Source organism: Cryptomeria japonica, chromosome 3 (assembly GCF_030272615.1).
Source record: "Cryptomeria japonica chromosome 3, Sugi_1.0, whole genome shotgun sequence".
NCBI lineage: Eukaryota > Viridiplantae > Streptophyta > Pinopsida > Cupressales > Cupressaceae > Cryptomeria > Cryptomeria japonica.
In genome coordinates this window covers 989,712,871-989,739,219 of record NC_081407.1, presented here as the reverse complement: position 1 = coordinate 989,739,219, position 26,349 = coordinate 989,712,871, and the positions used below count along the sequence as shown (strand labels likewise).

At 35.1% G+C, this 26,349-nt stretch overlaps 1 protein-coding gene across 1 annotated transcript; it reads left to right on the top strand.

Moving 5' to 3' along the window:
* Positions 1-16,020: 16,020 nt before the first annotated feature.
* Positions 16,021-17,544, top strand: LOC131036754 (peroxidase 66). Its single transcript, XM_057968726.2, has 4 exons — positions 16,021-16,300; positions 16,375-16,563; positions 16,647-16,809; positions 16,908-17,544. Exons 1-4 carry the CDS (start codon positions 16,076-16,078, stop codon positions 17,312-17,314), a joined length of 984 nt encoding a protein of 327 aa, XP_057824709.1. The 5' UTR covers positions 16,021-16,075; the 3' UTR covers positions 17,315-17,544.
* The last annotated feature ends 8,805 nt before the right edge of the window (positions 17,545-26,349 follow it).

Genomic DNA, 26,349 nt, shown 5'->3' with positions numbered 1-26,349 from the left:
AGAGGAATTCCCTAGAGGAGGTGAATCCATCATCAGCAATGAAGTCCTCATGCTCAGTCATTCTTATGTCGACAACATCTTTGATGTTGATTTCTCCTGTGTCCATGTTCATTTCTGTTTCGAAACCAGGAGGATAATCCTCTCGAGGAGAATCAGGTGGGATACTACTGGCGGTTGATTTTGGTGACATGTGAGCTAGGGGTTGACTGTCTCTTTCAGTATTAATGAAGCGAAGGAATTGTGAAGGAACTCTGTGCATAATTTCAGCTTCATGTTGAAGCAGCCTTTTAGCTACCTCCAGAGGATCTTGGAGATTTCCAATTAGGTCTCCATCTATCATTCCCCTTGCCCTTTTCCATTTGTAGGCCTCCCATACTAACTCACTCTTTCCTTTCAAAACTTTGGCCTCCTCTCGCTCAAGGTTCTTAATTAGGTCATCTGGCATTTTGGCCATATGTATCCCAGCTTTGAGTTTCTGTGAGGCTCTGGCAGCTTTTATATATCCTTCGGGATCAAAATTCTCCCTGGGCTCACCCAGAGTCATGCCATAGTAGTTTAATTTATTCTGTAATAAATGATAACTCTTTGAACTTTTGACAATGAAATCAGAGAAAACTAATAGACCTGGAACAATAGATTGTTTACCAAAATCAGTTAAATGCTTAGCACTGGCAATAGACAATTGCCTTATAATCTCCAAGCTAGCCACCCTGTCTGGCACCGTAATTGGAAGCATATGTGGTTGCCCTTCATATCCAAATACCCTTATCTCCGTGTGATTATCATGGCAATACCAATCACCCCAATTGTGTTCAATCTGTGATTCTGGAGAGAAATCCTTTGGCCTAAGGAACCTCTTAATTTCAGGGGACAAAGTATAATCCCTGCGTTGTCCAAAAGCTGCACTGAGATGTTTCACAAAGTATTCTTGAAAATGCCAATATTGGTTGTTCATAAACCTCTGGTCCCATGCTGATACCCACAACTGAACTGGCTTCTTCAGACCATTCTTATCATAGGACCTGATGCTGAACTCATCTGGCCAGAAGTTAATTTCTTGTCCACAATAAAGAAGAATATGCATTAACATGGAGTATAATGAAAAGTGAACATTCACAAGGTCTCCTTTCATTTTCTCCAGCCCATGATTCAAGGTATCCGCAACATAAGTAGCAAAATCAAATGACCTAGGGTCTTTTGATTGAATATCAGCACACAAAACCATAATCCCAACATCCATGAGTGGATGAGCCTCTATGCCTAGTACTTGGGCTGCAGTATAATACGTATATTTGAAATATGGATGGAAATGGTTGACATCAAATGGCACCTTGTCACTTTTGCCAAACTGAACAAATGACCCACCCACCTTTGGCCTATGAACAGGTAGCCTCCAAGTCCTGTAGATATTTTCCAAACTAAAGAATTCCTATGAGAGTTTCTTCATATCGATGCTTTCCTCGACTTCCCAGTCTAGATCAAAAACCATATCAATAGTCTGCTTGTTGATTACTACTAATGTATTCCCTCTGTAATCACATATGGTTTTAGTTCTCGGGTTGTAGCAATTTACCAGAGCTTTCATTAATTCTACGTCTACAAATACATTTGGAACTACTAACTTGCCTAAGTTCCTCTTCCACAGATTACTAATGGGTTCGGGTGCATCCCTTCTTTTGTAACCAAACAAAAATAACTCATGCCCTCTTATCTCAGTCCAGATGTCTCCTAGATTTTCAAATTTGTCCTCTAATCCTTCTTCTTCACTTTTAATCTTCTTGGACCTTACACTAGACGATGGACACTGGTCTAATAAGTCCTGAGTCAAAGCTCTCCCTTCTTTCTTCTGTCTCTTGGGCTTCTCTTCAGGGTTTAACTCTTTTCCTTTCCTACTCTTTTTAGAAGAAGAAGACGAAGGTTCCATAGTTATAGTAAATAAGAGAGACAATACTTACTTGGTAAAATGCTCAACTCTTCTGGTTATCGTTTGCAAATCTCTGCAAGTTCTTCACAGCTTTCAATCTCTTAGCATCGATCTGATTCTTACGAAAATTTACTCAGCTTAACTGTAATTGAATGGGCAACTTGCGTATAGTTAATGTTCTACATCTGTAACGGCTACTCAAGTGTTTTAAATTTAATTGCAGATGTGACACTTTTCAACTGGGCCTTTAATTCCTTCGCGGGAAGTACAGTCCACTCAAAGTGCGCGCGTTTCAAATTATCGATGAAACCCTTGCCTTCGGCCGAGTGTTTGAATCTTCCATCGAAAGCTCATTTTCTTCGATAATACTGTTTCGGTGAAAAACTTACGTCGAGAAGCCGCTTTCAAGACTCATCGAAATTACTTTTTCATCGATAGTCTCCCTTTTCAACAAGTTGCTCGCGAGTTTCATCGATGCCATACTTTCGATGATTTTCTTTCTTCGATGAAGGCTTATGAGTGTTCATCGATATCCCCTTTTTCATCGATATCCTTTTTATCGATGAAACAGCTTTTCTTTTGTTCGACGCCACGTTCATCGATGAAACTTGCATTTCGATGAATGTCTCTTGAGTTTCCTCGGTAACGACATTTCTTCGAAATCACCTTTTGCCTTTTCGCCTTTTCGATGAAACATGGGGTATCGATGAGCGGTTTCTTGCGTTCATCGAAGGTAACTTCTTGCCGAAACACCTTTGCTTAGCGCTTTATATGCCCTGTGTCGATGAAAACGCTCTTTCGATGAAACCTCTCCTGCAGTGCTCGACACAGCTTACTGGCCGAAATATCCATTAGTCTTCATGCTTATGGAAACATATAGTATTATTTTTTCATTTTTATTATATTTTTTCTTTTTTTTTTATTTTAAAAAAAAATAGTGTTCAACAGTTGGAAACAAGGGTAGCAGGCAAGCCAAAGCGAGATATAATGTTATCCATGATGAAGCCACAAATCATGTCAGCAAAAGTGGATCTCAACAGTATAGACTCGACCCACTTTGTGAAATAATCTGTAGCAGTGATGATGAAGACATGCCCCTTAGACAAAGGGGGAGATATCTTGCCAATGATATGAAATCCCCATGTTTGGAAAGGCCATGGAGAAATTTGAGTTCAGAGCTCCTGTGCAAGAGCACAAATCAAATTATTGTGTTGTTAACATGGGGGGCATTTCTTGACAAAGGCAAAGGAATCTTGTTCCATTGTTTTTCAGTAATACCCCATATGAATTAAGGATTTTGCCCCAAAATGCCCACCTCTAGAGCCAGAATGGGCTTCCTAGAGGGCAAGGGGTATCTCAGCTTTTGTTAAGCAACGCAAGAGAAGACCATTATATGATTTTCGATAAAGAACATTAGATTAAAGGATGTATTTAGTGGCTAGCTTTCAAATTTGCACACACGAACTCTTGCTAGCGTCATTGGGAAAGCTTCCTATTTCTGGGTAATTATAGATGTGTGCAAACCATTCTCCTGTTTTTAGGTAATTATAGAGGTGTGCAAACCATGCTTGCTAGAGGAGGACTTGTACCACAAAATGATGTCCAAAATTTGGGCCTACAAGGGAATTAGGACTTGCCATTGCATTTGCATGACGATTTTATCTTCGTGAAATATTGTCAATCGTGTAAGTAGAGAAATACTTTAGTATGGTTACAACCAGATCTTTATACTAAGACAGTTTCAACTGCTACACATGATAAGTTCCTGTGACTTGATTTATGATAAGCTCAAAATTTCTATGGATGCATATGTTCTTTACCCCCATGACAATCATGATATGTAGCCTCGCAAGTAGGGCTTTGTACTCAATGATGTTGTAGTAAAATGAAATTCCAAACAAAAAGAGAGAGGGAATGGCTTTCCTTCAGGTGAGACCAAAACTACACCTACTCCCGAACCAGTCCAACATCTCAATCCATTGAAATACATGTTCCATACAGGGCCATGATCAGTAACCAACACATTAGGTCATCAGGAAAAAGATCTAAAGTAGGAAAAGATTTTTCCGATGGGGCATCGACCAACTGATCCATGATGACCTGCCCTTTGATCGAATTTTGAGTTATAAATTTTAGGTCAAACTCAAAGAGTAGCATAACCCACTTCACTAGTCTTCCTGAAAGATCAGATTTTGAAAAGAGATGGTTAAGGATATCATTCTTAGCAATAACTCATGTCTTTGCATGAAGGATGTAATTCCTTAGCTTCTGATTCACAAAGATAAGATCTAGGCATTGTTTTTCCATGGTAGATTATCGAGTCTCATATTCTATCAAAGTACGACTAACATAATAGACTTCTCATTCTTGACCTTCATCATCAAGTTTTGCTAACAAAGCTTCTAGTGCATGAGATGAGGCAAATATCTACAAAAAGAAAGGTCTACCAGACATAACCGACATTAAGATGTGAGGAATAACCAAGTAATTCTTGATAGAATCAACATATTCTTAGCATTCCTCATTCCATTTGAAACGATCATCTTTCTTTAACAGCCATGTAAAAGGAAGGGTGCGATCAGCCAATTGCACTACAAATCTGTGAATGGCTTGAATCTTCCCTTGTAAACTACGAAGTTGAGAGATGTTTCTAGGAGGAGGCATGTTCATAATCGCATCAATCTTATCGGTGTATATCTCGATTCCTTAATGATAGACAATAATTCCCAAAAGTTTTTCAACATGAACACCGAAAACACACTTGAGGGGATTCAGTCTCATCTAATACAATTGAAGACTTTCAAAGATCAGATGAAGGTTTTCAATGTGCTCTTGATGAGCAATGGATTTTACCAAGATATCATTGACATAATCTTCTAATATCTTATGGATAAAATCATGGAATATCAAGGTCATCGCTCATTTATAGGTTGCTCCTGCATTTTTCAACCCAAATGACATGACCACATAACAAAAAGTCCCCCAGGGAGTTGTAAAGACAATCTTATACTGATCTTCCAGGTTGATACAAATTTGATTGTACCCCAAGAATCCATCCATAAAAGAGAGAAAAACATAACCCATGGTCGAGTCTACAATCATGTTAATGTTCGGGAGTGAAAAGTCATCCTTGAGAGAAGCCTTATTCACATCTTGAAAGTTAATGCAGATGCAGATTTGACCATCGGGCTTACCTACCGAGAGAATATTCGAGATCCAAGGTGAATAGTCGATAGGACGGATGAAGCCAACTTTTAAGAGCTTCTCTATCAAATCCTCAGATGAACAAGGAGGAAGTTGCCAAGGAGTTTGGGTTCACCTTGATTTTTAGTAGTAAATATAAACCACAAACATTCAATGCAGAACCTATATTGACAAGTTTTCATCTTATACCAATGCCATTTACATGAACAATTATCATCAAAGGACCGCTAGATTTCTTGCTTTAGGAGGGAGAAGTTCATGCAGATAGAAAGTGATATTCAATAAATCCGCATGAATATGATCCATCAATGTATTCACATTTGCCGACCTCACAAAAGAAGGAAGCAATATATTTTGCAAAGCTCCCTGTAGCATACCTTGGTACACCTGAGGAGTTTGAAGCAAATCCCATAGTGAGATCTTAGTAGGAGTAACTTTAAGTTGCTCAATAAGATTGTAATCACTAGGTCACTTATCTGCCGACAAAGGTGCCTTAGGGAGACTAGGTTGAGAAGGTGGTAAGGGAATTTGTGGTTGTTCAAGAGTTTATTTATTCTTTTGAGTGTTGTATGTGTGAGAAATGGTATCATGAGACAATTTCTTGGATTGTATGAATTCGGTGTACAAGTCAAAGGTTTCTCCTTTGAAAGGTTTCCCATTAGTGGTCTTAACTTTCTTAGGAGAAGGACTTGTTGTAGTCACGTGGATGTAAGGTCTCTTAGGCCTTTGAGAAGCCATAGAGACAACAATGACATTCATGGACTCTTCATCTTTGAAAGAGGATGTCATAGAGGATGAATCTCTCTTTACATCTCTTTTGGGAATATGCGTTTCTAAGAAGTCATCTAAAACTTCATCCAACATGTCAAAGTCATCCTTAGAGAATGCTTTATCAAAAGCATCAAACTCTAAGAGAAAGAGATCCGACATTAGGCATTCATGCCGGGTTCACCAAAATGTAGGGGAGGAAATTTGTCACCTCTAAGATGATGAATCTTAGAGGACAAACTAATCTACTGCTACCTCACTCAAACTGGTGCTACGATGAGCCAGGGGATAACAAAACTAGACTAGTATCTATGTGAAGGTAACTAAAAAACCAAAATGCAGAAACAAAAAATATAAGAAAACTGAATCTATTAAAAGGAAATTATACCACTGAATTGGGAAGCTCTTGGGTCCTAGATGCTAGTGTGGGGCACAGACTAAAGTGTGGTGTGCTATCCTCTATACGGCCCACAAACACAAAAATCTCTAGAAACTCTACTATAATTTCCTTCGGACACGCGAAATCTGTTCGCCACCTTCACACACAAAGATGAGAAAAAATGTTGGGGGGCTGTATAGGGGCCTACCCCAGTCAGACCCTCATTTAGGTGTTTCCACCACCACAGACAACCAGATAGATAGATTGGAAAATAATATTGGTAAATTGGTAAAATACGAATAGAAACTATACTCTTCTTAATGGAAGCAAACCCCTATTGCAAATGATACAAAATTGGTAAAATTTGGTAAGATGAATGCACCTAGACAATAGATACATCCACAATGTAACAGGATAAATTGCATGCAATGATAAAATAGAGAACAAGATAAAGAGAAGACAAGGCGTGTAGCCTAACCTCTCCTTTTGAGTTACGAGTGTGACGAATCTCAAGATACGTGCGTATTGGTAAGATCTTTGCAAGATAGTTGTAGCTTGGTAGTATTGGTAGTATGTCCAAGAGTACAAGAAAGCAGGGTAAAAGCACAAAACCGTGTCACGTTTCAGGCCAACTTATCAACACAAGTGAATTTAAGTAATTCTAACTAAAAATTAATTTTAGTCAAACATATGGTCTATATAGATTCATTATAGCTAAGTTATATATGGGCCACAAATTTTCCAGTTGGAAGTATCTACTAAATTTATATTTTATACTACTTTGGGTCTAATTACCCAAAAAAATAAAAAAATAAAAGAACTCCATGTTTCAACAACTCCTACTCTTATAAATAATATTTTTTTGAAATGTAAAAATACCCTTTTATAGATCTATAAGTGAATTTTCCAAAATATATCTCTTCTAATATTTTAATTAGCTTTTATATTTTATCTTTTATTTTTATTGAAATTTTAGGTCATCAACACTAAAATATAAGGTTATGTAATGCCTGCCAAAATACCCTAGAGAAATACAACCAACATACAACTAGAGATAATTTTTTTTTCTAAAAGAATATGCCTAATACAATATATTAAACTACCATTACTAAAAATTATTATTTATCATCTACAATATTACATAACATTTACATAACATCATAATTACCCAAGAGGAATACAATACAACATCTACCTTTCCCTAGGGTACTTCAACGTCATCACATAAATAACTATAACACATAAACACATCTCCATCTACGACACCATTTAACATTCTTTACATTCATTTCCTAATCAATTACCTTCCTTCTTAACATGAGGATCATTATTCAAATGCACATCCTACCATATCCCCATTATCCATTTGATTCATTTTAAACCACCAAACCAAATATTCCTAATCCATTCCCAAACCATCTAACAAGTCAAGTCATCATGAATTATAAATTAGGCATTGATTAATACAAACTAGTTCACTTCCTTAAGTATAAACACACATCCTACAAGCTTCTCATTCCTTTCCATATTTTAGAGATATCCATGAATCAAGAATAACATAATTTCCATTAAAACATTCATATAATGCTAACATACACAACACTCAATCATATGGTTTCTTCCAATCTAGAATTACATACACAATGAGTATCCAATTACAACATAGTAATTCACAATAATTTCAACAACCATATTCTATTACAATACATCATGGTCCCAATCATGTGATTACAAATTACAAGTACTTATTCTTTCTTTACAATTATGACTTCCTCATGATACAAGATACATAATCTCAATTTCTAATACATAGAATATACTCCAAGAATCCATCTACATGAAGAGAAGATATGAATCCACATCCACACATAATAGCATCCAATGAGAGAATCCCAATGGAAGAAGGCATCAAAATATCCAACCATGTGAAACCATAACGAACCACCCCCTGTGCTAGGAGATGACACAAGATCCCACTCATACTGTAGATCTAGGTTGACACCTAGCAACCAAAGGATAACACAATACTAACACAAGGTTGTAAACCATAAAATCTCCAGAGGCAATGCATCAAAACATGAATCAAGGCTCTAGGACCTACATGTAGGGAAAAGAGTGTCATCACATGTGACAAATGGGAACCTGGGCACATGTCCCGACCATATCTAGGTACCTATCCCGACCATCCTAGATGCACATGCGGAGCCATCTCAACCTTAATGGGGTGAGGGAGATTAGCTTACTTGGTTTACCAAGGCCTTCCCAATCCTATCCCGGTTCACCACCACTAGGCAAGGCAGAGGGGCCACCAACCATTTCTTATCTTATTAAAATGAGCTGTGCTATCCAAACTTGAGAAATATTATATTAAAGTATCACTTGATTACAATCAAACTTCCAATCAGATATCTGGCGATCTAGACCCTCGGTAACCTGACTGTCTAGCCCCTTCCAATCCCAATCACTCACTTGGAAGCCCACTCCACCCTAGCATGCACCTAGACCTTAGGGTTACAACAAAAGAAATCCATAACATAAAATAGCTCAACATGACCTTGGCCTCACAATAATACAAGCCTTGGTAGTCCAAGGTGTCAAATCAATCCAACAACATCATATGGAACATGGCAGCCTCTTAGGCAAAGCACAAAATCCAACATATAAAACGGAGCCCAGCTACAAATAGTCACATATAACCAAATAGGATAAATCATTCAATAAATAGTTAATAAAAATAGTCCTGGATCATCTCAGTAATCAGAAACAGCCTCTGGGTAATCAAACAACCAAATTGGAAATCTCAGAAATCCACAAAATTGACTTAGAAGGCATAACATCAAATATACTCTGCAGATTAGCACTTTTGCACAATTGTGCAATACCATCGTTCACCGTTTCAGCGCCTTTAATAAGTAGTATAGTGCTTTTGACAAATGATACAACACTTTTACTAAGTATTTTAGCGCTTATAAAAGGGTTTATTGTATCTATTAAATAAGACAACGTAATTGACCGACATCATAGCACTTTTATTGAATAAAATAGCACATACATTAAAAACATTAGCGCTTTTGTAGTTTTAGCACATTCAATTAGAGACAATAGACAAAAACTCACGATCAACACATAAAATCACTAAGGCTATAATAAACCTTGAAAATATAATAAAAAAAGACACAAATGAACACTCAATTGAAAGAGCCAGATAAACAACTCAAGGGAAATCACAATCATGGCTCAATCGAGAAAATTATACGCGACAATCACACAGGAAAATTCACTGTAACATTTACAAAAAAAAAATCAATATATATATATATCAAATCCCCTTATAAAACTTACCCCAAAAGTATAACACTATCATCTAATTAAATCTTAATTTATCCAAGCCCAAGCAAACATCACAAACACTAAGCAAACAATCTTTTGGAAATCAAATGCGAAGATCACAGGATAAAATCTCCGACTTGGAACAATAAAAGTTATGACTAAAAGAAGATATGATGAAGAGAAATCCAACCCTCCAACCAAGCCAAACAATCTCCAAGAAAACAAATCCAAATTCAATCCACAACTGAATGTGCAAAATCCTTCTCGGAGGCCAACCCAGGTGAACGCACAGGAAACCAATTAAATAGAAAATCAAACCCAAAACCATTGCAAATGTCGGCCAATCAAAATATCCCCAAATATAATATAATCTACCTACCATACATTATATTATTTTATATTTCCCCAAAGCAATATAACCAATAATAGTAAAAGGGTAGGTAAGAAATATATATTATTTCCATTACCCATGTAACAAGAAACATAAGTAATTAATTTAAAACCAAATGGAATAATAATAAACCAAGCCCAATAAAATAAACCAAGGGCTAACAATAAATCAAAAGCCACAAATAAGGTATAAATAATAATTAAATAAAGACTCCAATAATTAAATAATCAAAGGTATATGAATAAATACCCACTAATAATCAAATAGATAATAATAATCACACTATCACAATTAAATATTTATACCAACTATTTAATTAATTTATTATTATAAACTATATTAATCCATTAATTTAATTTAACATGATTAAGCTATATTAATCAATTTAATAAATTAATTAATAATTAAGCCAATCAATAATCACAACACTACACAAAGCAATCCGACATAGGATAACCCAAGGAATCACTAGACGCCAAACAACAACTCACACCAAGACACTAAACTGACAAGGGTGATCAAATGAAACCTAGAGTATAGAATGGGTTTTCATGTCATCTCCGATCAACTTTCCATTGGGATAAGACATGCTCAGACCTGTGAAGCCAAGTAGAGTCGATGTCTGGTACCTGCAAACCTATCACCACCAATACATGTACAACAATATATATAATAACATATATCATAAATGATCAGGCAAGTGAAGAGAATCACAACATCATATCATGCTCGCAATGAGTGATATGATATCGTCTCTATCACAAACGCAGTAGAAGATAGTCACGACAACCAGGCACTATCAAAATCATCATCATATCCAATATAATCATGAATTAGGGTTAGTACATGGTTAGATACCATCAAATAATCATTAAGTAGACTAAGCTATATCAATACGGTCTATTAATGCACAAAGACAAGATGAATTAGGGAGGGGTACTACAGGTTGATTATCGTGTCGAGGAAAAATACTAAAATTTATTTAAAAATTTCAAAAAAAATATGATGCAGCAAAGAAAATAATCTATGTCAATATGATATAATTCTTTTCTAATTTAGATAAATAATTAAGAAAAAAGGTGGCGGGAATTGGAAAGAGTTATATTTCAACTTACACAAATTTTCAAATTTATTTAAAAATATATATTTATAAAAAATAGTAAAAAATATATCCATGCACTAAAGGTTCAAGTTATCAATGTACACAAAACAATTGAAGAAAAAAAGGTAAAATTTACTAATAAAGTGTGGTGGCTCGTGTAACTTCAATTTCAACATTTTATCAGCAACTAAATTATAATGTTTACTTTATTAAAAACTACATTCAAATAAATTTTTAAATTTTTACTAAAATTATAAACATAAAATAGACAAAAGAATATAATTTTTTTTAGTTTACATCATTTCAAAATTCAAAACATATATTTTACTTTCTATTGATTTAATTTAAAAAGTTGAATCAGTATTGACCATTTCCTTTATAAAAGTGTGACAATATTTGTACTTTTACCCAGCAAGAGCGCAGTATGAGAGATAAGAATCCCAAAAGGGAACCCTTTCAAATGAGCTAGGAAAAGGTTTTTAAACCCGAAAGAGGCACAAAGAGCCGTTACGGCCAAAGATGAGCCAAAGGACACATGTTGGCTAGCATTTGACTCTTTATAGGATTCTAGATTCCGCGAGTTGATCGGGATGTTAGTGCAATGCACGGACGTCTACACGTTGCACTTTGTCCTATCAAAGATAACCCCAAAGAGGGTTTTAAGACATATAGAGACAGTTTGTCTTTGGAGCTCATGATGTCAAAATGATGGGATTTTAATCATGAGTTCGCCATTAATATGCTAGGCGCCATGTATAAGTGTCATAAATGCATTGAGAGCGATTTAGTTCACTACAAAATGGTGATAGAACCAATGCCTTCAACAACATATTCTTTATCATCAACCCTCCGAATGTGATCACTAGTAGGTTCTGTAGTGAGAGTATCAAACAACTCTTTGTTTCCAATCATACACTTGCTTGCACTAGAGCCAATCAACCAAACATCCCTTGATGATGGAGTAGTTTGGGAGACTAGGACTAAGTTTGGATTCACACCACAATTTTCACCTGTAGGTGTATCCTCATCAGATGCCTCATCATGTTGTGTAGCAACATGTCCTCTTTGTTGTCTATGATGAGGACGTCCTCACGATTGTCGAGAATGACTTTGACCAGATGGACCTTCTTACTAGAATTTCCTTGTGTAAGGCCATTGTACCAACAACGATCAATAGCATGCATGCCAGTATGATAAATGTGACACCAATGATTCCATTTGGAAGATTACTGTAGTTGTGAAGAATAATTCTTAGAGGGTCCCTTTCGAATCTTCTTTCCTTGTTATTGTTGAGACACTAGAGATTTCTCTCCAAAATCATCTAGTAGAGATTGAATGGCCTCTTCTTGTTGAAGAAAATTTACCAATTCTTCAAAAGATACTTTCTATTTAGTGATATTAAAAATCGTGACAAATGCCCGAAATTGCAAAGGAAGGGCTCGCAAGGTGATCAAGACAAGCAATTGGTCTTCTACTTTCTCACCAAGGGCAAGAAGCTCTGCTAAAAAATTAGACACATGACACAAGAAGCTCTCAACTTTCTCACCAACCTACATACTAAGTGTATGAATCTTAGATTGAAGATGGAGAATCTTAGCCTATTTCTTTGCCTTGTAGATGGTTGAAAGCACATCCCAAGCAGCCTTTGATTTTATTGTATCTTGAACATACAACTAAACTTCATTTGTGATGCTGAGAGTTATCAACATCAAGGCTTTGGTATCCGCCTTGTCAAACTTCTTCCGCTAATCAATATCATTAGGACATGTGATGGCTCTAGTAACAATCTCCCATAATTCTTCAAACTAAAGAATCATGCGCATCTTAGTCTTCCATGCGGAATAATTGAATCCTTTAAGAAGCTGCACATCTAAAAGTAGAATCTTTAGAGAAGACATGATAAACACCAAAAATAAAATATATTCCACAATTTTTTTATTAATAGTGTAATGACATATAAACTCTTATTGAGATAAATACATTCTTTTATGAATGATGAGAATCATTCAGGTGAGTGTGATAGGGTTGTGCTATGAGATGGGGGCAGTTATGAGGGCATTCTACCTAATCTTCAATATTAGCATCATAAACCTCTTCAAGTTGCACACATAATTTTCATGCTTGACAACGTACATCATGTAGCATCCAAAATTATACTCCCTTACAATTTAGTCCACATTTTGGGCCCTCACCTTAGTGTTCATCCCCAATGCTTAATTAAGACTTGATTATCCTTATATCACGCAAATATGGCCTTGCTTTTACTTCATACACCACATGACCCCTTTGTCCCGACCCTAAAATGTGGTAGGACTAAGGCGTGGCCCCTTGGTCCTCACTGGGACCATGGTGCCATGCCTTGGTCCTCCATATTTGGGCCCCATTTTGAACCACTTGAGTATTTCAAAATTTGGGCGAGAAACTTAGCCCTGTGTCAACCTATGTCAAAAATTAACATGTTTTTCGATGGGCAAGTATATAAGGAGGCTTTCCCCTCTCATTTTGATATACGACAAGACATAATAGGAGAATCATAAGGTGCCCATTCAAGTAATCTTTCATTCAAGCATTGAAGCATTCATTATCAAGCACTTCTAGCAGTCTTCAAGGCTGCATTCTTCATTCATCAATTGTGGCACAACATTACATCATTCATATGAAAGCACGTGTTTGTGATTAGGGTTTCTTCAAGTTCATGCCATTTTACACAACATATGTGATTACATTCAAGAAGCAAAGCATCATTATTGAAGTCATTGCAGAGCTAAGGTATATCCTTTCATTATTTATTTAAGTATTTGCAACATTTCATTCAAGGTTGATTCTTCAACCAGGGTTTGACTTAGACAAACCCCTATTCCCAACCTATTTCTCCTTCTTTTTGTGTGTAGGAGACAAGTATAGAGCTTCGATATTTAGAATCGACATTATTTACAGTGACGAATCAATCCCCCTTTGGTATGCGAAAAGTTCGGAGGACATGGGTGAATTTCGACACGGTCCCAACATTTTAGGAGCTCTTTCGAGGATCAAGTCTAAAACTTCTTATATTTCTTAGATCCAAGTGTGTGCCTCAATCAGACAACTATAGCTCACTGTTAATGCTTTTCTATCCTTCATTTTCAACACTTTACCCTAATTTTAGTAATTCAACTCACAAAAGAAGGCAAACAAATTCATCCCTTGGATCCAATTAGTATTCTCAATCCTAATTCCACATGGAGACAAACAAAACTTCACAAGGAGGTATAGCATTTGTGTTTCAGTCATTATTCAACATCTCCCTCAAAAGGAGAACATTTTCATTACTGTAATTTAATCACATTTCATTTCTATTTCATGGTTAATTCCAAAACTAGGGTTTGACCTAAGGCAAACCCTTATTCTCAACCTATTTGCCTTCTCTATTATGCGCAGGAGTGGGTACGAAGCTACAATCGTCAGAATTGGCTTTATCCACAGTCATGAATCAATCCTCCATTAGAGTGCGAAACATGCGGAGGACTAGAGTGACCACCATCCGGATCTCAACAAATCAAGAGCTCCTTCTAGGAACAAAACCGAATACATTTACATTTCTCAGATTAGGTTCATGGCTTGATTCAACAATTGTAGCTTACGGTTCATGCGTTTTTACATCAATTCCAACACATTTACCCTAATTTCAACATTTTCACAATTCAACTTAAAAGAGGATATTCCAATCCAATCCAGTAAATCTAATAGAATTCTCAGCTCTTATCCTTACTGATTTGTGCTAGATCCATTAGATTTACCTCCCTCTTTTAACTTAATGGTCCCTAAGTAAAATATTAGTGGTTTTGCTACATCATCGGGTGAAACCCTAATATTTTCACCATTACACCTAGTAGACCAAAAACACTACATAATTGAGCATATACACATTAAAAGTAGACGAAACATGCCAAAATAAGTAAAAAATGAGTTATTTACTAGAAATTGCAAATAAAACATAAGTTAGATTCATAATAAATGATCCAATTAACAAGTTATTAACGAGTTATTGATCTTATTTTCCCTTTAACAATTTATGTCTATTTAGATAAATGATCCAATACCATTTGAGACTAACCCATATACTTACAAATGGAATGCACATACTCTCCAAATGTCAAATAAAAGGCATTGAAATGACCAAATTGTCATAACATTTTCATCAATAACATTAAATTGTTTACTTCTACAAGACACTAAATATCACATGAGATATTAATTAGTAATTGTAGTGGTTGATTACAATGGAATATTTTTAATTGGTTGATCATGAGAATTAAGAAAAATATGTTAACAATCTCTCTACTTAGACAAACCATCCAATACCATTTCAGACTAACCCATACACCTACAAATGGGACGCACATACACTCCATACACGGAAATGTTCTTTGTTAGTGGCAAGCAGTGGACCCCAAACATTCCATTGGTAACATTAAATCGTTACTTTTACAAGACACTAAATATCTACGTGACAGTTCTTTAAATCTCCTATTCAACTTAGTTTGAACTTTGAACTCGAGTTCTGATCTAGATTATCAACAGTGTAGGACGTACATAGAATTCCAATTAGCATCACTTCTGTCCAATGTTTGGCTGCAATTTACGACTCGCGCTACTTTAAGCATATTCTTTCAACAGAAACTGCACCGCCACCGCAAAGGAAGGAAAGAAAGTATATATTTAAGGCAAAGAAGAAGAACGTTGTGGACAAATAGTCCATAGTGTGAGTGACTTTGAAGAAGTCTCTCCAGATTGCTTACACTAGACTGGTTACTGTTGACAACTAAACGCAACCTCACATCCACCTGCCTAACTTAGCTCAATGCGTTAACTTTACTTCCGCGATAAACGGATCGTCATAGTTGTGACACTATTTAGGTGGCACGGTCTGTCCACACTTAGCCATAGACAAGACATACACAAGAATACTGAGTCCTCTCTCTCTCTCTCTCAAAAACAATGGCTATGAAAATTAAGGTATTGGCTTTGCTCTTGTGCATCTGCATCTGCAACAATGCAATAGAGAGGGCAGAGGCAGCACTGAGCTTAAGCAAGGACTACTACAAACAGACATGCCCTAACGCGGAGAATGTGATAAGAGAGACCATACGCAATGCTACAAGCTTCGACCCAAAAATCCCTGCTCGCATTCTCCGAATGCACTTTCACGACTGCTTCATTCGGGTACGTATCTCTTACTGAACTTACTCATCTTCTTTATCAGCCCATTTGCTAATTGTACTTGCAATGGTGGGCAGGGATGCGATGGATCAGTGCTGTTAGACTCCACCGCTAACAATACAGCAGAGAAAGATGCACCACCCAACGTCTCACTCCGTGCGTTTTACGTAATCGATGATGCCAAGACCAGGCTCGAGTCTCTCTGTCCCCAAACTGTCTCATGTGCTGACATTCTCGCCATTGCCGCCAGGGACGTTGTGGTGCTCGTAAGTTTAAATCCTTTCGCTAGGTGTATCAATTTCAAATAGGTATTCCAGCAATTACTGATAGTTTAGCATTGGTTGGATAGGCTGGAGGTCCAAATTGGGACGTACTAAAGGGACGAAAGGACGGCGTGATATCGAGCGCAAACGAGACGAGGAATTTGCCAGCTCCCTCGTTCAACGTTTCTCAACTTTTACAGAGCTTCATTCTTCGCGGACTCTCCCTCCACGATCTCGTTGCATTGTCCGGTAAATTACCTATCAAAACTCGTTTCCACATTCGATTGTTATCTAACTAAAGTGCTAACGAAAGTTGGTACGTATTATGATGAAAAACTGTATAACAGGCGGGCACACGTTGGGGTTTTCTCACTGCTCTTCATTTTCGAGCAGACTGCACAAGTTCAATGCAACGCATAGCATGGATCCCAGCATGCAGCCTCAGTTCGCGCAGAGCTTGTTGAGCGTGTGCCCCAACCCCACTACCAACCGCAGCGCAGGCGCATTTCTGGATTCCACCTCTACTCGCTTCGACAATGCATATTTTAAGCGTTTAGTGGAAGGCAAAGGAGTGTTCGGCTCCGACCAGGCTCTGTTTACAGAGAACAAGACCAAAACCATGGTGAAGACTTTTGCTAAGGACGAGAAGGCCTTTTTCAGAGCATTTAGGAGGTCCATGCTCAAGATGGGCAGCGTCGGAATGCAGACAAGTGACTCCCAGATCAGATTGAACTGCAGGAAAGTCAATTCCTGAGCTTCACAAGTCACCCAACAATTTATATACGTGCTTTAACTGAAGGGGCTTGGTTTCAATGCATTTGGTATTTTTTGGGGAACCATTTTAAGTCTTCAATAATTAATGTGACTATAGTTAAGTTGTTTTACCCCAAGTTTCTAACAAAAATGTAAGTGTAACCATTATGTGCAGTGAATAAAGAATGAATGCTGTGATCAAAGTTCAAATTAATCACAGTTTTTCAACCACGCTGCTTGGGCAAGTGTATATCATTTTGGATTGATAGCCTTATTTTTATTATGCTAATATTTTTTATAGGTATTAATCACAGTTTTTCAACCATGCTGCTTAGGCAAGTTTATATCATTTTTTATTGATAACCTTTTTTTTATTGTGCGCATATTATTTATAGGCCTTTTATAAAATTGAATAGATTTTTGAAATGCAATTAAAAGTCAAGTTTTATTGTAGTCATTAATATATTAATCAAACAAGGGTCATATAGTGGACAACATTTGTCTTTCTTTTTAGAAGTTTAATATAAAAACACAATTACATCGATATTAATAAATTATTTATTACATGTGTCAAAAAAAAGTTTAAATAAGTTTTGAAGTCTGGATTATGTTATAGTGAATCTATTAGATGTGGCCTATAAAGTAAGTAAATGGTTAAATCAAAATTTATCACTTTGAAATATAAATATAATTTTTAGTGATTTGAACAATTAAACTAAATTATTACACATTTTCAAATATAAATTTACATGGTAAGAAAGACATACGAAAAATGTCTATATAGGATTCAATTCAATTTTATAAAATTAATTGACATATTATAAAGCATATTATTTTCATTACGTAAATAAATTATTTTGAGTAATGGATATTGATTATTGTAATTGATGATAAGAGAAAATCAATTATCATATAATGTATTGAAAAGTTAGAAATACTTACTCTCAAGCACATGTCTATAACAAATTGATTATAAAAATATCATCCATGAGATATGGAATGATCAAAGTAGTACAAATACCTTAAAACCAAGTTTACATCTTGTACAAGCTTATTTTCCTATCACATTTAGTTCCTAATGTTTACAAATTTCATTAAGAGTTAAAAAAAAGAATTACATGTTCACATTTTGCACAAGTTTATTTTCCTATCACATTTAGTTCATAATGTTTGCAAATTTCATTATGAGTTAAACAAAATAATTACTCTTATAACTATGATTTTTTTAAACTTTGCTAACTCATTCCAATAACAATATAAATCATACCATTATCATTTTGACTTTACAAGCTCATTACTTGTCAATCTCCACATGTTATTGATCAATTCACTTCATCTTCTAAATATTTAAAAATAATAATAATCGAGATGAAATTATTTGAATCTAAATAATAATTTTAATATTTTTCTCTTTTTTAGATACTTGTAACATTATATTTTTAAGATCTATCTTTAGTTTAGCTAATAAATGTAAAGACATAAAACTTCATTACGTATATACTTTTTTAATGCTACATGATCCTTCTTAGGATTCAATCCATGATGGTAACACAATATGAATTGAAATTTTAATGTTTAATCCATGTGTAACATATATATATCAGTCAAGATGAATATAAGATATTTGATCACTATATCTTGTTTCCTTTGATTGTGCAATGGGTTTCAACATTCATTCTTTCATTTTCATTGTGTTCGATGGAATGATAAAAATAGCACAAACACCTTAAGTCCAAGTTTATACCTCTCAAAGGCTTATATTCCTATCATAATTTAGTTTGCAACGGGTGTAACATTCATTATGAGTTAAAAATAATAATTATATTCTTACAACTATGACTTTTTTGAACTTTTCTAACTTGTTCCAATATTACTATAAATCATATCATTATCATATTAACTCTATATGTACTACTTGGCAATCTTTGAATGCCACTGATCAAGTTCACCTCATATTCTAGACATTTAAAAATAAATAATGGAGATAAAACTATTTGAATATGAATAATATTTTTAAAGTTATTTTCTTGTGAGATAATTGTAAAATTGGATTTTTAAGATCTATCTTTAGTTTAGTTAAAAAATGTGAAGACATAAAACTTCATTGTCTATGTAATTTCTTAATACTACATCATCCTTCTTAGGATTCAATCCATGATAGTAACATAATCTAGATTAGAATTTTAATATTTAATTCATGTGTAGCATATATCCCAATCAAGATAAATATAAGATCTTTGACCACTATATTGTGTCTCATTTGGATGTGTAAGGGTGTTTTAACATTCATTCTTTCATTTTTGCTATGTGTTCAAAGTAATATGTGAATTATCCTAGTAGGTAATCCTAGTTAAGTTTTGGATTCTCTTCCATGCAACTCCTTGATTAGTGTTGGTTAACATATTTGTCCATAGAAAATAATTTTAAAAATGACTCGCTATGCCCAAAGGAAAGACAAATAACAAACTAATAGTTAGAGAAATTGCAATTTAAATTAATAATTTTCTTGTGAATTTTAGAGGCAAAGCTCCCTCATAAGATGTAATTTGATTTTCTCTAAATTGGTTATGCTTTTTACCAAAAAGAAAAAAAAAAGGTAGAGCTTTTTAACCATACAACTCTTAAAAGAAAAAGGAAAAATATATTTTTTAGTAAGCACTTAATTAAATAGAATACAAAGATTGCACCCTATCAAAATTTATAAAACTAGAACATTACCATTCCATTTATTCAAGCTAAATTTCATAGTAATGTGCACATGAAAATTCCAGCTTTTATCTAGTAGATTGTAAGACAAAAAATTCAAACACATAATGTTTCAACATACGAAGAATAACACAATTCACCAACCATAACTCTAAGTTTATAATTTATGAATTTGCATTCAATTTTTTGCTTTAGTATCTATCTTCAAAAAGAGATATTAAGGAGTCCTTTTAAATGAAAACAAAAAACAAAAATTCTCCTCTCCATGCCTCTGCATACTATCCAATATAAATAGACCATAGGTCATAACAATCTCTTTAAAATAATGGTCTTTGAAAATGACCATTCCAATGAAAGAATTGAAAATTTACCAAAATATTTAAAATAAAAATGACTCCTAAGAGCCTGACCTATGCCACCTAATTATAAGTCCGAAGGATGAGACTTATCAATTAATGGGAGGTGTAGGGTTCTTTTTTGCCAAGATTGCTAATTGTAGCTAGGCATCATGCATTAAAGCTATTAAGGAGTCCTTTGCATTTCCAAGATAGGGAAGTCAATCCAAAAAGGATATCTTCCCGTGGGTATTTGACCAATATCGAGCCAGGTTGAAGTACGTGAGCAACATGACCTTCTCTTCGAAGAATCATTTTGAACCACGCCGACTTGGCTAAGCACTGGTTTAATTTTCTTGAGGTGACAAACCTCTAGCCGCAACAATTTCACTCTGTAGAAGGTAATTGTGAACTTTGGTTCATATTTCTTCTTGCGCTCCAAAAAGGAAGTTATTCTTATGAATTCAGTGTAATTGTCTCTTTCTCTCCATGCAACCCTGTTCAATTGAGCAATAATGTCTTCCTGTGGATCCAATTCAAATCAGGTTGGGCTAGGGGAAGTTGATCTTCAAGAGTAAGTATCATATTATTTTAAGGTAGGGGAATAATTAATATTAAAGATTTCAAAATGGATATGATTGAAATACATTTTTTTTTAATTCCCCAATAAATACGCTAGCCTGCAACCTTGCAGTTTTTCTAGCTAATCCCTAAAGAAAAAATGAGTTTGGAAATTTGCATGCTTTAGCCACCTAATCTATCATTAAGGAGATGTACCTCCCATATCTTTGAGAAGATTATGTCTGGAAAATGGGAAATTTTAATGTAGTCAAGTGGCTACAAAAGCTCTTAAACCTTTACACAAGAACTAAAGAATTACAAAGCCAGATAATGTTAACTTGGGTGGTGAGACACATTTAATGCGATCGAGTGATGGGAAAATTTCAAAAACATCTCAAGGAAAATGACATAACGAGGAGGGCATTTGAGGATGGTCGGGTGATTGGAGATTCTTAGAACTTAAAGAACTTGTGCCAAGATTCATAAATATTCTGATTGTCTGAATTCATGGATGTTGACGCTATTTATGACCGATGATGCTAGTTTACCTTAGATGCTTCAGAAGTCAACAGTTGTAAGAGTGTTAGAACCATGGTGGTTGGGATAAAAAACATGTGACTTAGTTGACAAATGTGAAAGTTGACAAAGGGGGAAATCAAAAGTCAACCTTCCAATGAGGGAAAAATAAAAGTTTAAAATTAGGGGTAACAACAGGCTTTAAATGGGGACAAGGATTGAGGAAGGACACAAAGAACCCAGGATCTTTGGCCATAGGCCTTATTCCAAAGGGCAATATAGTTACAACATAAACCAAGAAACCATAGGAATGAAAAAGTAAGAACCAACTTGAGAAACAAAAAACAAAACGAAAAGGGATTGTCACAACAAGAATTTGAGTCAAGATGGTAGGAAATTTCTACCTTAAAATAGGTGCCAAGTGAATTTATGCAAATCTATTGATGGGTTGAGGAAAGTGAATTCCATGATGAAGTAACAATTGGTAGCCGCGATATGCCTATGGGCTTAGTTGTAAACTTGTTCTTAGATTTTTAGTTTGGGAGTCCCTGACATATGTAGCTTTCTAGGTCAGGCCAATATGTACAAACGACCATTGCTCATCAAAAACATCTGAATCTGAAAACAATTCGACCTCCCTTTTCATATTACTAATAACTTCTTCTTGGATAAACTGGAGTACTAGAACTTCTTACTTTTCAATGCATTTCCAACACTTGAGCTCTTCAACAAAGTTATCAAAGAAAGGATATTTTTCATATAATATCTTAGGCATAATAAGATCATAAAAAAAACCTTCCTCCTGGATATTTTTCAGCCATCCAGTATCAATTCTTTTATCCTCCTTTGATATTTGATATTTTTTATTCCTATTCTCTATTGATCATGTAGATGACCTAGGTCATCATGTGGGTCCTCTTTTTTTTTCTCTCTTTTGGCACATGTGTGCTTTGAAGTATAGTCTTAGATAGGAAGTCTGCACTCAAAAAAGGAAGGGTATTCTAAGCCATCATTCTCATTAAACCTTTAAACTTTGAAAGAAAGATTCCTGCCTTTAACACTACTTTTGAATTCAATCTCTCCTAATGCTTGGTAAGGAAGAGAGTGTACCATGTCAGGAGAAACTCATGAGTTGTTATAGGTATCCTTTGAGATAACATATTGCACATATTGGATTTCAGTTACAACTTTGTCACTTTCACAAGGTTATTTGGTTGGAAGGATCTCTGAACATGCAAACGCATCTCTAGGGTTTGAAAAATCACTTTCTAAAAGCATGAGGTCAAATTTTGCCTCAATAACGTCTTCTTCCTTTACACCAAGAAAACTATCATAGGAAACATAAGTGAACGGGTAAGATAATTCACTGACAGTTTTATTGGGCTTCATCACTAGGATATCAAGCTTTTCAATTTTATCCATTTCATCTAATGAATTAGAATTACCAATGACAGGGAAATCAAATGAAACCTTTTGGATTTGCATACTAACTCATAAATAAAATCGTCAAAAGGGGAATATATTAAACCTCTTTTGGTAATTCCTCACTTTCGTTGCAAAATTTGAAAGATGAGTATTCGGGCCACATACAAGGCTTAATGTAAAATTTTGATTGTTCAACTTCCTCTTCTCTAATTACACCCTCAGTCTCTTTTTTAGTCTCATCAAACATCAAATGAATATCATCAAAGATGAAAATCTCCATGTTGGAAGTATAATATAGGAATCCTCTCTCAACATTTATGGACTCCATTTTTGGGTTTCCCAAACATTCTTTATCGATATCAAAAGCAAAAGACTAGATAGTTCAGAAGAAAAAAAGGTTTTAGATGTAATACCATTTGTTCTTTCTTTTGTGTCATTAAAGTCACCAACGATTGTGTCTATTTACACTTTGGTGATGTGGCCATGTCTTCATCTATAACCCCACATAAAAAGTCACCTAATGACTCCTTCAAGCACCAATTTGGAATGAGGATGGCACTTGTACTTTCTGGTGGTACCTCTCTTTTAGGGGAAATAAATGATTGTTGTTGGTTGTCTTGACTACATGTGTGTTAAGGAAGCTTTCAGTCCATTGTCTTTAAACCAACTCATACTCTACTTCTGCCGCTGATTTTTTATCGGTAATGCTGAAAATTTGTTAGGTTTAGCCATTGTTAGTATAAAATCTTGCTCACCAAGAACAGTAAAATTACACAAATTTGGGTTTTCCTGTTTTGGTCTCTCCTTCAAAACCTTTAATTTTCTTACTGCGTCGTGGAATTGATTAAGAAATTTGAGCAAATAATACCTATGATGTAAACTTCTGAGCAACAACATGCATCTATAATCCTTAGATGAATGCAATTTTTCCTTTTCGACTTTGGAGATACTTTTTTTGAGAGCATTCCAGAAGGAATGAAGTGTTTGGTCATCTTCGACCAATATTTCTCTAATCATTGGCATAGTTTAAATTTTAGATTGACTTTCTTGGTTTGTTAAGTATTGGAACATTTTCTAAGATCTTTCATCAAACAGAGTCACTAGCCTCTACCTTGGAGGGACATAGGTGGATATAGGGGTTGACAGAGCACTGATCCACTCGTTTTCCCTAGCAAAGTCGGCAAAAATATATTGGTTAACGAATTTTTACTTAGAAAATAATTCTAAAAATGACTCACTATGCCCAAAGGAAAGATAAACCAAAAACTAATAGTTGGCGAAATTGCTATTTAAATTAGCAATTTCCCTCTAAATTTTAGAGGTACAACTAACTCATAATATGTAATTTGATTTTATTTAAATTGGGTATGCTTTTTAGCAGAAAGTAGAAAAGGCATAGCTTTTTAACTAATAAAATTTTAAGAGGAAAAGGGGAAAGATATATTTTAGTAAGTACATAATCGAATAGAATACAAAGATTCCACCTTAATAAATTTTTGGAACTAGAACATTACCATGTTCCATTTATTCAAAGATAAATTTCATAGTAATGTGCACATGAAAATTCAAACTTTTATCCAATAGATTGTAAAATAGAAAATCCAGACACCATATGTTTCAACATACGAAGAATAAAACAATTCACCAACCATAACTCAAAGTTTATAATTTATGAAATTGCATTTAGATATTTTTTTCAGTATCTATCTTCAAAATAAAGCTATTAAGGATTCCTTTTAAGGGAAACCAAAATAAAAATTCTCCTCTCCATGTCTTTGCATACTATTGGACATGAATAGACCATAGTTAATAACCATCTCTTTAAAATAACAGTCTTTGAAAATGATCATTCCAAGAAAAGAATTGAAAAGTTACTAAAATATTTAAAACAAAAATGGCTCCTAAGAGCTCGACCAATGCCACCTAATTATAAGTCTAAAGGATTAGACTTATTAGTTAATGGGAGGTGTAGGGTTCCTTCCTACCATGATTGCCAACTAGAGCTCGACATCATCAATTTTGGTCTTTTCCTCCTCTTCCTCCAACACAAAGATAATCCTGATGTATTTTGCATAGCTCCATTTTCATTTCCAAGCTAGGGAAGTCAATCTAGAAAGGATATCTTCCTGCGGGTCTTTGACCAATATCGAGCTGGGTTGAGGTACAGGAGAAACACCTTCTCCTAGAGGAATCATTTTGAACCAGGTCAACTTGGCTAAGCACTGGTTTAATTTGCCTCCAGTGTGAAACTTTGGTTGCAACAATCTCTCTTTGCAGAAGCTGATTATGAATTTCGGCTCATCTTTCTTCTCTCTCCAAAAGGGAAGTTATTCTTCTATATTCAACATAATTGGATATTTCTCTCTATGTAACCCTATTCAATTGAGCAATAATGTCTTCCTTATCTCTTTGGATCCAATTCAAATCAAGTTGGGCTATGGGAAGTTGATCTTCAATAGGAAGTGCCATATTATTTTAAGGCATGGGAATAATATATATCGAAGATCGACCTGAAATATTTTGAAACAAAAATGATCGAAATTCTAAAATTTCCACTTCCCTAATAAATATGCTAGCCTACCAACTTGCCATTTTTCTGGCTAATCCCTAAAGAAAAAATGAATGCAAAATTTTTCCACCTTTCACTTATGTATGGAACCATCAGCTCATCAAATTTTGGCTGTGAAAAATAATATTTCCTTTCTTAGTCATCATCTTTGCATGCTTTAGCCACCTAATTTTCCATTAAGGAGATGTACCTCCGATATCTTCGAGAAGATTATGTCTTGGAAAACAAAAAGAAAATCATGTAGTTGGGCCACTGCAAAAGCTCTTAATCCTTTGAAGGAGAACCAAAGAATTACCAAGACAGATGACATCAACTTGGGTGGTGTGACAGATTTAATATGGTCGAGTGACGAGCAAATTTCGATAACATCTCAAGACAAATGACATAAAGAGGCGGGCGTTCAAGGACAATCCGGCGATCAGAGATACTTAGAACTTTAAGAACTTGTGCCACGGTTCAGAAATGCTTCAACTATTTGACTTTGTGGATGTTGATGTCATTGATAACCAACGACACTAGTTTATCGTAGACACTTGATAAGTCAGTGGTTGTTCGAACTTTAGAGCCATGGTGACTAGCCTTGAAAAATTGTGACTTATTCAACAAATGTGAAAGTTGACAAAGGGAGAAATCAGGAGTTGACCTTTCAATGAGGGCAAAATGAAAGTTTAAAACTAGGGGTAACGATTAGGCATGGATAAATATTAGTACATAAGGACACGTAATCATCTAGTGGGTACCTACAGAACCATATTCTGTCAACTACTAATGTAATATAATATTTGTGTTAACAATGAAATCTATAAAATAGAGAAATTTTTACTTTTTCATGAGGATTGAACCTACCCAGACACACCAAAGCATTAAAATCAGCCTTAAATATTTTTTGAAAATCATAAAACCAAGTTTACATGCTCCTAGTGA

What these genes read in the sequence shown, in the direction of transcription:
- LOC131036754 (XM_057968726.2), top strand. Translation starts at nt 16,076, where the DNA reads ATGGCTATGAAAATTAAGGTATTGGCTTTGCTCTTGTGCATCTGCATC. An exon ending in TTCACGACTGCTTCATTCGG is followed by an intron (nt 16,301 to 16,374) that starts GTACGTATCTCT and finishes AATGGTGGGCAG; the next exon opens with GGATGCGATGGATCAGTGCT. An exon ending in CCAGGGACGTTGTGGTGCTC is followed by an intron (nt 16,564 to 16,646) that starts GTAAGTTTAAAT and finishes TTGGTTGGATAG; the next exon opens with GCTGGAGGTCCAAATTGGGA.